The following is a 15,078-nucleotide window of genomic DNA, read 5'->3' as shown; positions in this document are numbered from 1 at the left end:
TACTGTGGTATCTAGTGTCAGAACTGAGGACACACTTTGGATGAAGCAGGGCTGGCTCTTACAAGCCCTGTGGGGCTCTAAGAAGGGAAAGTGAATCTTATGATGTCTCAACTTAAATATCCAGGTACATATTTTGCTTATCAGTAAGCATAGTATATGGAGACATTCTAGAAGATGCCAAGTCAAAAGAGATGAATTGGATGCAATTTAAAGAGTTGTACCCAGGACACAAAAGGATATTCAATTACACCTTTCTAGATTAGTCTATAGTCCCTAGTGGTTGGGCAAGAGTTAATTTTCTTTCAGGGTCCTAAAACCCCGAAAGGGTGACCTTCTTGTTACTTCAGATCACATCATGAGTAGCCTCCCTAGAAGGCTAGTAAGTTGGTGGGCTCTTGGCTCTGCCACACCCCCCACCTGCTGATGCTGCATCTGGGGAGAGGATAGGAGATGGGCCCATCAAACATCTAGGGTCCTGCTCTAGATGGCATTGGATCTACTAGTTGCATGGGGCTTGAGGGCCTATCTAGTAAATACCTGGTTCCTGGTTCGAGCATTTCTTCTTCCTCTGATAACAACAACAACAAAAAAGAGAAACAGGCAGCAAAGCAGAAGAAAAAGAAAAGATTATGCAGGAGTAAGATCAGTTAGAGTATGCAGATCCTTCAGAGTCCGTGAATGCCAAAACGCAATGGCAGCCAGCAATGGTCCTGGGGCATTTGCCCGCCAGCCTGCCCAGGGGAAGGGCCCTCATCCTTCAGACCTCCTAAGAGTTCTGGAGCAGTCCCCACCCAGCCTTTCAATAGGCTGCCTAGCCTCTTTCTCAGATGCCAGTGATGGAAGGGCCTCTTTCATTCCTTGTCAATCTGTAGGAGATATGTGTCTACCCCATCCCTGGATCCATGCCCAGTTTCTCAACATGAGGGAGTCACCAATGACAAGAGTCTGCTGACCACATACAAGGTTACCCCATCTGCCTATAGAAGGGATCCTTCATGTCTATCATAAACTGGTTCCTAGCATTCATCTCTGGAAGCATCATTGTTGGTTAGATATTCTATCTCACAAACTCTCCTTAGATGGGATCCAGGAGATCGCACCAGATTCCAGACTCCAAACACATCCAATACCTTGATGATCTTCTCTGACTGGAAGCATGGCTCTGTTTCCCCTCCCAACCACTTACTGTTGCCCTGGTACTGAGACCCTCTGGGAGCACAGAAGCTTGGAAGGGTGAAGATGGGAGAAAGTCAGTTGGAACACCTTTGTGACCTTGATGGTGGACTGAAGCCTTTGTTCCCACACTGAGAGATCTTGCCTGATTTTTCTGGTCATGTGTGCAGTGACTTGGGGTCTAGGTGGGAGGTAGGCAGAGAGTCTAACCCAAGCTCAGTGAAAAGGACAAGCTAACTAAGAGATATGAACCTTCCTGGGGCACCATATGTCCAGTCGTGGCATCTCAATAGTTGGGATCTGAGTTGCAATGATGTCAGCTAAACCCACATGACTTCTAGAACTCAGCATCAGCCTGGTCCAAAGGGAGTCTCAGGATGGTGTCCTAAAATTAATCTAATTAAGAACAGGCAAGAAAAAAAAAAAGAACAGGCTTACACAGTGCCAGAAGATTCTAGAAACATACATGTATCAGCCCATTCTATGCTTACCCTAAACTCACAGAGTAGATTTAGTCTTATTTCATAGAAATAAGGTGGAGACTCTCCACCAACCCCACAGGTAGACCTTCTGGGCCTAACCATGGACTTATAATAAATAAATGGAGTCTCCTTCAGTCTGAGAGGAGAGAAACACAACGTTTTTTGGTTTTTGTTTTTTTGGTTTGGAGTCAGGAAGACTCCAGGAAGCCCATAAGTCCAACTCCAAAAATCTCTATAATTAACTTGGAGCTTCTCTCGTCATAATCACAGCAACACAGTGGGATTATTCAACCACAAATCTTTTCCAAGGCCTGGATTGTCAAAGCTGAGGACTCAGTCTGCTATGTGTTCAGACAGGATGAGGAGCTGAATAAAAACTGAAATTCTCCTCTTGGCAGTTGGAAGAGTGACTATAGACTCTGCCTCTCTGGACTCTCTGGATCCTTCAGAGTAAACCTATGCCATATGGGGCTCTGGTGACTCTGCTCAGAGTTGGTCCATTGCTGAAGTTGTTAGACTTCACTGATTGGAGGTAGCCTAAGAGCAGAGGGAGCATAGAGTCGTGCTATTGTGTTCCACAAACCCACTTCTCTTCCCAAGCCAAATGACTTCTTCTTCTAAGAACTCTGACATGCACTCCAACAGAGATGAGTGGTTCCTCTTTGGACATTTTTCTCAGAGCCAACTGACCAGGGTCACTATACCATACTTCCTCTTACCACTTCATACCTCCAGTGGTGTCACAAAGCTAAGTTTCAAAGGGAGCGTCTGTATGTGTCTGGGGATGGTAGTAGGAGAGTGTTCGTTTGTGTGTGTGTGTGTGTGTGTGTGTGTGTGTGTGTGTGTGTGTGAGCACGCACGGGCATGTGTGCATACTTGTGGAGGCCAAAGGTCAACTTCACATGCCATTCTTCAGGCACTAGCCACCTGGATTTTGAGCTCTCTGATTAAGCTAAGCTGGCTGGCCAGGGAGCCACTGATTCCCTAGAGCCAGGATTCCAAGTGTGTGCCGCCATCCCTAGCTTTTTAACATAGGTTGTAGGGATTGAACTCATGTGCTTAGGCTTGCAGGACATGCCTTATAATTACCACATCATCACCTCAGCTCCATGGAGGTTTTAATTCTGGTGGAGCAGGGAATCCATTCTAAGAGGAAGTCTGACACCACCGATGAAGAAGCAGAGGTGAGGGAGAAGGAGGCACAGGAGGGACAGAGGGGCAGTGAGGAAGCAAAGTGCTCTTTAGACACACCCCCACCTGCCACGACCCTCTGGGTGGCTCCCTGTGGGCCACACAGTCCCTGAGGGGGTTCTCATTTGAAGCACTCTGAGGTATTTTGCACTCTCCTTGTCCAGGGGAAAGCCCTCTTTCTCTAGCTCTTCTGTTCTGTTTTTTCTTTTCTTTTCTTTTTTTTTTTTTTTCTTTTTTTCCCCGAGACAGGGTTTCTCTGTATAGCCCTGGCTCTCCTGGAACTCACTTTGTAGACCAGGCTGGCCTTGAACTCAGAAATCCGCCTGTCTCTGCCTCCCAAGTGCTGGGATTAAAGGTGTGCACCACCACTGCCCGGCCCGGTGCATGGGGCAGCCTCTGTAACTCCAAAATCACGAGTGATGCTCATGAGACTCTGCCCTTCCCCTGACTGACACAGTCCTCTTTTCTGCAGAAACTGTTCTCATTGGCCGCTGGTGGGTGTAGTGACAATTTTGGAATTTGGGTTTCTTTAAAATCCCAGAAATATTGGTAAGAATGTGTTTTCGTTTTAATCCCAGGTGTGGGGATACGGGGAAGCTTTGGACTGTCCACAGTGCTTGACTATGACCTGGCTCCCGTTCTGGCAGAGGCGTGTTTTTTGTCAGCTGTGGAGAGTTTCTGTGATCGTGTGATGTTTGGAATCTTCAGAGGGTAAATACATGCTAGAGCCCCTACAAGCAGGGCTGCTGGTTAGTGGTTGTTCAAGGGGGTTGGTTGTGACTTGTTAGTAGTTGTGGTCAAAGAAACAAAAGGAAAGAAATTAGATTCACAGGCTTTCCTAATGTCTCTCCCCCTCTCTATCCCTATTTCTCTCCCATCTAGTGTTAGGGAGATAAATGGTAGAAAAAGAAGAATCCACAAAGTAGCAAAGACCAGCTACAGGTAGGCTTTCAGAAAACTGTCTAAGACCTCCCCTCCTCTTTCCCCTAAGGACACATCTCAACACCATCTCTGCCTCGAGTAGTTTGATCCTGGATGGCTTGATACTGATTGATAAACGAAAACAGGAAAAGTCAACTCAGTTAGCTGAGACATTTTTAACTTCCCTAAGCTCTGGATCGAGGGTTAGCCTGGCATTTACAAGGGTTACCTCAACTCTATTCCCATCTTTCAAACCAACCACAAAGAAGCCAAATTAAGTGGAATGACCTTTTCTTATGAAAAATTGCATGGCTTCCTGTGCTGGTAGCTATTTAGCTAACAAACTGTAGTTGCCTTGTCTGGAAACCCACAGGGGCTAGCTTTGTGCTGTTTTTGATTAGTCCTAGTTCAGGAAGAAGGGGATGAAGCTGAATAGTGGTGTCTCCTCCATTGCCCTTCAGGTGTTAGGACTGCAGCTCGTGGAGCAATGAGGCCAGCTGGCTGGGACCACTGAGCTGAGACTCCATCTCTTTGGTGCATGACTGATCAGACCCCTCCCCATATGGCTGAGAGAGATGACTGCCCACTTAGGGTCCGCTAGTCAGAAGCAGAATGCTCTGATGAAACTAAGCCTCACAGAACCTAAGAATGAACTGCAATGAGAAGCTGCATGGGGCCTGGCGAAGGGATTGGCAGGGCTGTTAGCTGGAAGGGACAGGGGAAGGAGAGGCTGCCATTACTTTGGACTCATTCGCGGACTCCACGGCTCCCCAGCAAGTACCTTAATGAACGCTTCCATACTGCCGTTAAAGAGTTTATGGCTATACACTGAAAGAGGCCTAGGTCTCCTCATTTTCTGTGGTTTAGGGGGAAGACAGGGGGGCCTAGGGGAAAACGGAACAAAAGAAATCAAGAAGGCAACCAACATAAACGTACCGCTGGGAGAGACGCTCTTCAAACCCACAACTGGAAGAGAACACAAAATGCAGAGGGAGCCCCTGGCCCCCAACACATTCGTTCCCCATGTTCCATCTGAAGGCCTCTGGACGGTTTAGGTCTTAGTTTACCTACAATGCCAAGCAGGAGCAACTCTCACAAAACACAAATGCATTCTACTTTAGGGGGTATGGGGTGAATCGAAGAAGCCCCTGCAATGCCAACCAGAGGCTGGCATCCTGCAGACCAGATGGAGGGGAGGAGGGGAGAAAGGTGTCATCTGTAGCCAAGAAAGCAAGAGACTTTCAAGCAGCATCGAGACGGTTAATTTGTCATAATATCGGCTGAAACCTATCACCAAGGCCCAACTCCCAGTGTACCAAGGGCACTCTCTTCCTGATGCCTCTTGGCATTTCAAAGGCATATGACTCATCTTTGTTGCATGGATCTGAGAGCCAGACAGATAGATGTCGGGATGCAAGCTGCTCCTTCTTTAGGATCCGTAGGTGGCCTGGGATGTTATCCCACTCATCGGTCAAGTACATTTTGGATCAGAGCTCTGTCAAACCCATTACCACACTTAACCCAGTGTCTTCCTATTACACGTGGCTCTATTCTACAGAAACTAAGGCTCAGAGAAAAAGAGCAGCGAGTCAGACCCACCTCTACCCATTTCCCCTCTGAGGAAGTAAGTTTTTTTTTGTTTGTTTGTTAATTTGTTTGTCTTTTACGTTTCAAGTCATGGGCATAGTGCCAGGACATCGTGCCATTTCTAGCTGCAGACGTGTCTGCAGTCCATGGCAGGAATCAGGTTGAAAGTGTCTTGCTTTGCTTTCGGATCTCCATTCCCTGGATTCTGCTGTCAGCCACAGGGAGGGGAGTCCTGATACCACAGTCCACCAGGAGCAATGAAATGGCCACAGACACCAGACCCGTGTCCACAATTGCTCGCCATGCATGGGCCTGGACTGGCTTATTTGCTCATTTCCTTACACAAACTGGCCCGACTCAACACTGGGGACCTTCAGGGAAAAGGATTCTAGAAAGTTTGGAGGAAGCACCCTTCCCAAACGAGGCAGCTTACTTTCAAATGGTTTGGCTCAAGCTATGGGAACAATGAGTGTATGTATATTCAGCCAGGCAGATAACGGGCATATATGAGAAGCAAAGACTTGCCCCTTCTCCAAGTCTTGATTGACTTCTGTGTGTTGGCAAAAATCTTCTGTTTGTTTCTGAGACAGGATCTCATAAAGTCCAGGGTGGCCTCAAGCTTGCTATGTAGCCGAGTATGACGTCATACTCCTGATCCTCCTGCCTCCATCCTTTCAGTGCTTGAATTATAGGCATGCACCTTTGCACTGGGTTTAATGTGGTGTTAGCAACTGAACTCATGGCCTCGTGCATGCTAAGCAAGCATTCTACCAACTAAGGTATATCCTCAGCCCACACAGGCAAGAATTATATGGGCTGTGGAACCAACCAACATGAAGGAGGCTTGCCCTGCCTCTCTCCCTTGGGCTTCCTGTGCCCATGCCCTTCAGCAGCCCAGACATACAGGACACTCTAGCCAAGTCCTCCAGAATGTTTCTAAGTGTTGAGCAAAGGCTGCTAGCTCCAGGACATGCATGGGCAAACGGGCAAAATCCAAACAGCATGCCATCCAATCAAGGGCACCAAAACAACAGCACAACCCAAACTCTGAAGAGAAACAGCTGGCAGGATTATCTCCAGCCCGTCTCGGATGGATGGGAATTTGGTTAGCTAAGTCCATGTCATTTCCTTTTTGTAAAAAATACTACATCTTTTTTGAGAACGTGTGAAAACAGGGAGGGGGAATCTCATATAGTGGCTCTCTGCTTTTGAATTTTCAAATGTAAAAGCCAAGAAGAAAAAAAAAATATGACACAAAGCCACAGGATCCAAATTTAGGGATGAAGAATAAGGAGGATGGCAATGCCACCATTTTTGTTTTCCTAGTACTGTGGGCTCTGGAGACACTTCTCCCACATTGCATGATTAACCCCCCTCACAAGTCTGGGAGGCCAAGGAGCCCACAGGAAATTAAGAAATTTGCCAGTGGCTACGCAGATGGGATCTATCAAGAGCCGGGAGTGGAGTGGAGTGCAGTTCTTCCTACTGGAAGCTCCATCACAGGTATGAAGTAGAGAGAGGGATCTTGCTAACTGTCTATCCATCTCTCGCGGCCGGCAAGAATGGGGATCTTGGCACAGGCACTGAAAAGGCAGAGTCGAAAGCTCTAGGAGCAGGATATGCTTCCCCAGTTTTTTCCTGCCAAGTCCAGAGTATAAAAGAAAATGGAGGCCTCTTTCCCCACCCCATGGTGCACTGGGGAGTGGCTGGAATCTCTGACAAGGAAACGTAGCTATCCCAACTTTGAATGACACCAAATCTGTATCAACTTACTGGAATGCTGGGTGGGGCACAAAGTGGGGAGCAGGGGGGCAGCTCAGCCAAGGAAAGTGGGGCAGCCTAAGCCTTCCATCTCTTCTGCTGCTCAGTTGCAGAGCAAAAACAAAACAAAACAAAAAAGGAAAGAGAGAGAGAAGGGAAAACAGGAGCAAGCCACAGAGAGGAGAGAAGGATACCAGAGACAATGGCAATGGCCCCTCTCTGCCTTTCAGCTGGGATGAAAATTAGCATATGCTGGCAACACAGGCGTGGCTCAGAATTAGTCTGCGACAAAAAGTGAGAGATTAAGAATGCCCCGAAACAACCCAACAGATGTGGGTGTCAGTATCCAAAATGGTGTCAACACTGATGTTCAAGGGCTTGTGGATTCTTGGAAGCTGACTGAAGTCGGATATAAACTGAGCTGCATCTGATAGGTCGTGACGTCTCCCTTCACACAAGGACTCAGGCCTCTTGTCAACCTGCTTAAGGAGGCTGATCTCCTTTCAAATCATAATGATCAAGAACTGGTGTTTGCATCTCACTTTGCTGTTTTTATCAATTCTTCAAAGTCTATTAGAACATCTGGTCTGCCTATAGGAACTGCTGAACAGCTTTGAGAACAGCGGGGCTATGGTGAATTGAGGCCGTTCACAAATCTGGCTTTAAGTGTGAGAAAGAGGCCAACTAGACAAGGGCAAGAGCAAGAGCAAGTTGGCTGAGGGAACCTGCTCTGACAATGGTCCCAGATGACTCTGACTGTGAGAATCTACTGTCGACACAGCCAAGGTGCAGAGACAGATCATCCGGGGCCTCTGGGACTCATTTTAAAACCACTTTCAGGTTGACAGTGAGGTCCACAAGCTCAATAATGAGCCAGAAAATATCTGGCTAGGTCTGAAATTTGGGACAGGATGCCTAAGTGGGAGGTCTAGTCATCCAAACTTCGATTTCCCAAGCCCTAGGCCAAAGCAATTGTAGAAGACAGTATTTCAGACAGTTTAAAAAATATGTATATATAGGGGTTTGGGTTTTTTGTTTGTTTGTTTTTTTTTGTTTTTGTTTTTTTGTTTTTTTTGAGACAGGGTTTTTCTGTTTATCCCTGACTTTTCTAGAACTCTCTTTGTAGATTATGCTGGCCTCGAATTCAGATATCTGCCTGCCTCTGCCTCCCGAGTGCTGGGATTAAAGGTATGCACTACCTCCAGGTTTATATTATTAAAACAAAATCTGTCTGTCTCTCTGTCTAAATATCTATCTATCTATCTATCTATCTATCTATCTATCTATCTATCTATCTATTTCCTGGGCTTTCTTGGGGCTGGAGGAGCCTAAGACCTGGCCAAGGGATATATTATGGCTCTTCTCCACCCCGACCCCATAGTCTGCTGGAGCAATGTCCTGCCTGCATCTTACAGATTAGGAGGCAGGGGGACACGGCCCAATTCATCCCACTTTGATATAAAGTTCTCTGAGTTTTATAGCAATACTCTCTTACCAGAAAAAAATAAAAAGAGTAACAAATTTGGGTTTTTCAAATGTGACCTGAGCAACTGCTGTTCTACACGTGGGAGGGTCCTTGCCTGTGAATTATCTCTTTGTTTCCAAACTGCCTGGGCCCAGATGAACATCTGGATTCCTGGAAAACTCTAAATCTCCAGATCCAACATATTTAAATCCCACAGCTTCCCAAGCCTTTGCCACGCCCACTTGCTTCCCCCAGGAGCAGGGAAGAGTTCAAGGGTCATCTTTGCTGTTGCCAAGTAGGACAGCTTTTCAGGATTCTGAGCCATTGGAAAGGACTGGTTTGGAAGTAGAGTGTCACTGGGTCACTGAGACCCCTGCCCCATCTCAAAACAAGGTTTTGAAAAAAAAAAAAGTAGCTACCAACTGCCACACACGATAGAGGGAAGATCTCTGGGCCAAATGCTAGATTCCTGTTGAAAATCCAGACACCAGGGCAGCACTGGCTGCTTAGGCATCTAATGCCTGTGAAAGGCTGAAGACTGCTGAGTGGAAGTGGTCACTGGCTCTGGTGTGCTCAGGGAAAGCACAAAGGGAGATGCAGAAGGAGCCAGGAGGAAGCCTGGGTTCCCTATCTTACTGGCCTAGTCAGTGCATCCAAGTTCCCACTAAACTTCAAGCCAAAGTATGATGGGCAGTACAGGGGTTAGGGTGGGAGGTAATCTGGGTATGCGTCCGTGTGTAAGCAGCATGCGCGTGGTCATCTGGGCACAGCATCAGCCAACCTCAAAGCCTTAGCAACTGAGGACCCAGCCTGGACCTGGAGCGCCTATCAAGCAGTGTGGGCAGTGGCCATGTAACATCCAAAAGAAGAAAACAGCAGCTCTGCAGCCTAAAGCCTCTGCTAGCACCTTTAGCCACCCTGGAATCAACTCTCTTCCACTACCCCTCAGCAGCTATGAAAGTTCCCTGTGGCCAGCCTGCAGGAGCGTGCATGGTTTTGCCAGTCTAAAGCCAGAACAAGCAATGCAGCCTCAGGAGCCACTGTCTCCTCTCCCATCACCCCGGTGGCCCCAAAGGTGAGGACTACCCAGTGTCCCTGGCTCCCAGCAGGCTGTCTTCACCCTATACCTTCACCATCCCACCCTCCCACCCTCCCACCTCATCCCCTCAGTCTTCAGGCAGCCATTACAAAGGACACAACAGATTCCCCAGCTCTCACCTGGTCGTGCCGCACTCTGCTCTCTCCCCTGGGGAAAGAAAACAAAATTGCATGTTGATATTTCCTTGGCTTTGGTCATTGTTTTAAGCTGAGAACTTTCTTTCCCTTAAAACCACCATAGACAGATCCCATGTATGCATCTTCAGTCATTCTTTAATCCTGCCCCCATGTCCTAGGCAACTGCTACTCTTCCTGTCTCTGCAGGTTTGATAGGCATTTCCTAGAAAGAGAATCACTCTCCTTGTGGTTTCTCTCCTGAAGCTGTCTTCTTTAGCTTACCGTAATTTGTCTGAGGTTTATCCATACAGCATGATTCGGTAGGTCATTTTATTTATTTATTTATTCATTTATTTATTTATTTTTGGTTTTTCGAGACAGGGTTTTTCTGTATAGTCCTGGCTGTCCTGGAACTCACTTTGTAGACCAGGTTGGCCTCGAACTCAGAAATCCCCCTGCTTCTGAGGTCATTTATTTTTATGGCTGAGTAATATTCCGCTGTGTGACCAGACCACAGTTTCCTTGCCTACTTGTCAATAACCACCTGTTGTGTAACAGTTTCCTCCCAGCTTGAAACATTCCACCCCACAAGGACGCTCTTTAGGCAGGAAGATGAACAGTTCCAAATAGCTTCAGGAAGACCCTGAAACTAAACAGATTCACTAGGGCCCTCCTTGCCAGAGCAAACAAAGCAAGCAAGCAAACAAACAAACAAACAAAAAAACAAACAAAAAAACAAAAAAACAAAAACAATCCCTCTTAGATTGGAAACCAAGCTGCAAAGAAGACTTGATTGAGAAAAGACCAGCCTGGAAGAGGCAGAAATTGGCAGGGCTGCCTGGAAGAGGTTTAGATCAACTCAATCACTTGGAAAAGACACTCCAACCCATTGAGCTGCCTGCTGGCTGTGCAGTACACTCTAGGTTCCCAGCTTTGTGAGCTGTCACTGGAGCTGGCATTGGCATTGGTGATACAGTTGTCTTTGAGCCATTTCTGTTCTTATAAGTAACCTTTCACCCATATTCCTGTAAGAAACCCTAATAAAATTCATCATTTCCCCAAGTTGGACTTTGGTCCTAGCTGTACTTTGTTCTGCTGTGGTTTCCCTATATGGGATGAGTCACACAACACTGCCTTCCAAGAACTTCATTCTTTGTTCCCCAAAATGTTCTTCCCCTGTCCTCAAATTACTCCTGCCCAAGTCTTCAACATTTTGGTAAGTGGACATCACTTAGCCACTTCGGTTGGAAGTCAGAGAAAGGCTCTTCAAAGCTCTCTTTCCTTCTTAACCTCAATGGCCCATTTCGCTCTATTTCAACACCACCATCTTGGCCCAGGTTCCTACCATCTCTTGCTTTTGAAGTGCACCTCCTACTTCAATACAATATATTCCCAATTCAGCAGTGAAAGAAAGAGTTTTAGCCAGAGCAAGTTTCATCTTCCTCTCGCTTTCTAGGGTCCCCTGTCTCTGTATTCATTAGCTAGTCAAGGTTCCAGGGGACTCTGCAAACTGTTACATGTACAACTGGAGGACTCCTTCGTCCTCCAGCATGATGCTCTGTCATAGATTTCTCTTCTAGGGCTCCATGTTGGTCTTTGTTTGCTGGGTTTGTCTTGCCCATGACATTTGCAGAGCTGCCTCTCGCTAGCCTTTTGCATCCCCGCTGAAAAGCAGGATGCAGAGTAGAGTTTCCTCCACCTGGAGTAGACTAGGGTCTCCTTAGAGCTCCTCTGTTCCTCTTCTTTCTATATTCGCTTATCACAAGTGTTTGGCAGCCAATGTGGCCCACGGCCTTCACCTTGGAGTTACAGCTCTAGACTAGAATCTGACTAATGTTCATATGAGCGTTTGTTTTGTGTTGCTTGTTTTATTGTTGTTGTTGTTGTTGTTGGGGGAGTGTCTCACCTCAAACTCATTATGCAAAGTAGGATGACTTTGAACTTTGGATCCTGCTGCCTCCACCTGCCATTGGCTAGGTTTTCATGCCACTCTGGGGCTAGAACCCAGGGTTTTATGCATGGTAGGCAAGTACTCTCCAGCTGAGCTAAATCCCCAGCCCCTAAGGTTTTGTTTCCTTGTTTGTTTTTAAGAAAGAACAGAAGCATTCTCCCCTAAGGAATGCAAGGCACTGTGGGGCTAGAAAGAAAGAAATGAAGGGGGAAAATGGTAACCTGAGATCTGAGAATAGAACATGGAACATACAGACATATATTGTTCCTCAGCCCCTGACCAAAGGCCTGGCAGGTGACAGGGTGGACTGCAGGAGTTTGATCTGAAGCCAAAGATCCAGCCAGGGCAGGGGAGAAGTCAGGTAGAGCAGGCAAATGTATTCTGTTTAATCTACTCGTGTGTCTGGGGGTCTGCTGCATAGACTCATGAGACTCCGGTTAAATCATCATGCAGAGACTTGGGAGAACCCACAGCATCCCATGAAAAGGCTTCATGATGGCCTGAGATTGTTCTGGGGAAGGATGGCCAGCCATAACACATACCCTTTTCCTCAGGGCTGCATCCAACTGCTACCCTTAGCACAGAGTCATCTGTAAAGCAATTCCTGCCCCTTCTTTTGGTTTCCAAATGACCCACTCTTCCGTGGGCTTGCTATGGCCTCCTCACACTGTCACACACTATTTCCTCTGTCCTGACCCCTCTTGCCCATCTTTTCACACAGCTGGAACCTTCTCGGGTACAAGGTAGATTGTGACTATGAACTTCTAGGATCAGAGTGAAGCTGCAATACACGTCTAGAGATGACCTCATGAGGCCATGATGGTATAGCACATTCCCACACTGGTGGTCACAATGGTGTAAACACACCTACTACACTGTCCTTATAAAATTAGAGCACACTGAACTTCGTACATGTAACACTTGGTACTGATAAGTGATATCTACTGTTTATGCTACTTTAGAAAACATCTTTTCTTCTCCTAAAACCATGAGTTTGCTGTAACACAGCATGGTGTGTTATACCGAAAGCATCCTCAGCTTGTGTTTCAGTCATTCTTGATTATGTCATTTTCTCTTGTGTTTGCATTAATTTCTTAATGTGATCTCACACGTGCATCATATGCCCTGTGGGAATAGTCAGCCTTGGGTTTGTGTCAGAACTGCTTGTGATATTAATATGGTGATAGAATTGCCTAACCTATTTCTCAGAGGATCTCCTCATCATTACATAATGCTTGTATGCAGCTGGTTGACTGAGGTAGTTAGCTGTGCCCTGTGAGGATGGAACCCCATCTGTCCGTGTGTCGTGGCATAGCCCTGTCAGTCTGTGCTTCTGGATATATGAGAGACAGCTGTGTGAAGCAAGAAGGTAGGAAGCAAAGGTTTAGGTCATGGCCTTGAATGACCTAAAACAGTCAAGGTGGACCCTCCTCTGGGACCCTTCAGCTTTCTGTCTGCATCCTTGCTCTCTGGAAACCCACTGGCAACCTATTTAGAGATATGAATTGTCATTTCTAACAAATATCAGCCAAGTTTCTTTTTAAAGCATTGTCTTTACAATCAGAGATCATTTGGGGTTTTAGAAACATAGTATAAAATATAGTTGGTACCTGAGTCCAGGGGACTGCTTAGTTTTATGATAGGCTGTTAGGCTTGGGTCTGACTAAGCTATGTTCCATCTCTGTTACAGACCATAAACTACTAACACTTAAGACCTTCAGCAAAGTAGAAATGTGCTAGCATCCCAGGTAGAAACACAGGTAGGAACTTACAGAAGACCCACGCCCAGACTGATAGGGAGGTCACAGGTAAAAGATTCAGAGACAACAACAAACCAAATTCTCCGGGCAATAACATGACACTACCACACAAGACAGTGTGGACTGTGAGTGTGTGCTCTCAAGAACAGCAATGCCAGCCTGATGAGCACTTAGCCGCCTTTGAAACATTCACTAGTTGGCCAGGCAGGCATTGTGGCACTCACCTTTAATCCCAGGACTTGGGAAGCAGAGGCAGGGGGATCTCTATGAGTTCAAGGCCAGCTTGGTCTACAGATTGAGTTCCAGGACAGTCAGGGCTACACAGAGAAACCCTGTCTTAGGGGAACAAAAATTTGCTTGTAAATTAAAATGACCTGGAAGGACATTTTCTTCTAACTGGCAGGTTCCTTGAGTCACACTGTCAAAGGGGTGCTTTGGAGAAATGGAGGCATATGACATCACAAAACAAACAAACAAACATCCCTGAAATAACAACAATAAACCCAGCGTGAATACTTTTGAATATTTCTGAGGACCATATTTCTCATTTTTTTTAAAGATTTATTTGTTCATTTCATATATATAAGTACACTATAGCTGTCTTCAGACACACACCAGAAGAGGGCATCAGATTCCATTACAGATGGTTGAGAGCCACCATGTGGGTGCTGGGAATCGGACTCAGGACCTCTGGGAGGGCAGCCAGTGCTCATAACCTCTGAGACATCTCTCCAGCCCCTCTCTCTTTTTTTTAATGTTTTCATTTCATCTCTAGCAACATGAAATAGCTCTGATGGCAGGTGTAGACCAGTGATGAGGCCTAACCACACCCTAACCCTGCCTGCACTTAGGTATCAATCCAAATTGCTCAGGTGGAGCTGAGGTGACTTGGAGATTACATTTTAGAAGAATAGGCCTGGCACAGTGGTACACATCTTTAATGCCAGCACTGGGGAGGTAGAGGCAGGTGGATTTCTGTGAGTTTAAGTCTAGCCTGGTCTACAGAGCAAGTACCAGGCCAGACAAAGCTTCATAGTGAGATCCTGTCTCAAAAATAATATAATTTATAAGAGTGGATTTGATAAGGGTCTGAGCTCTGTCTGTCTGCTCAGCTCAAATTCTGGTTGCCTTACTCAGTGCCCTAAGAACCCACAGCATGCCGTTATTAGATCGTAGCTATGCAATATGAACAGCATCTTGGTGTAAACTTAGTTTGTCTTTTTCTTTTTCAGTTATTCAGTGCTTTATTAACTTTATAATAGTATATCAAAGAAAGACATGGTGGCAGCACAGGCTTGGAGAGCTCTGGGGAGCCAGAGGCAGAAGGATTACAAATGCATGGCTATCCTTGAATTCAAGGTTATATATCAAGTTTGAGGCCAGTCTGGGATATATAAGATCCTGTCTCAAAAAAAAATTTCTTAATAGCACTAATTGTGACATACCATACTAATATAAGATGTTAATAAAGGGGAACTGAGGGTTGACCCTATGAGAATGATACCATTTTTTCAATTTTTATGTAAATTCAAACCCATTCTAAATAAAATATTCATTTAGACAAAGAAAACT

At 46.1% G+C, this 15,078-nt stretch overlaps 1 protein-coding gene across 3 annotated transcripts in view; it reads right to left on the bottom strand.

Annotated features, from left to right (window-relative positions):
* Srgap3 (SLIT-ROBO Rho GTPase activating protein 3) overlaps positions 1 to 15,078 on the bottom strand; it is a 230,695-nt gene that overhangs the window by 32,125 nt on the left and 183,492 nt on the right. Inside the window, exons 11-13 of one of the 3 annotated variants that reach the window (XM_085840189.1) lie at positions 9,799 to 9,826; positions 7,128 to 7,214; positions 538 to 568 (exon numbers count right to left, since the gene is read on the bottom strand). In XM_085840189.1, the coding sequence (XP_085696315.1) occupies positions 538 to 568; positions 7,128 to 7,214; positions 9,799 to 9,826 (146 nt within the window). Of the gene's footprint in view, positions 1 to 537; positions 569 to 4,548; positions 4,652 to 7,127; positions 7,215 to 9,798; positions 9,827 to 15,078 lie in introns of all 3 variants that reach the window. The other 2 variants (XM_021165145.3, XM_029478506.2) reach the window with 2 other exon arrangements.

The sequence above is a fragment of the Mus caroli genome, unplaced genomic scaffold (genome assembly GCF_978045245.1).
Source record: "Mus caroli unplaced genomic scaffold, Mus_caroli_1 scaffold_7, whole genome shotgun sequence".
Classification (NCBI taxonomy): Eukaryota; Metazoa; Chordata; class Mammalia; order Rodentia; family Muridae; genus Mus; species Mus caroli.
The sequence above is the reverse complement of the archived record's forward strand: the minus strand, read 5'-3'. Positions and strand labels throughout refer to the sequence as shown.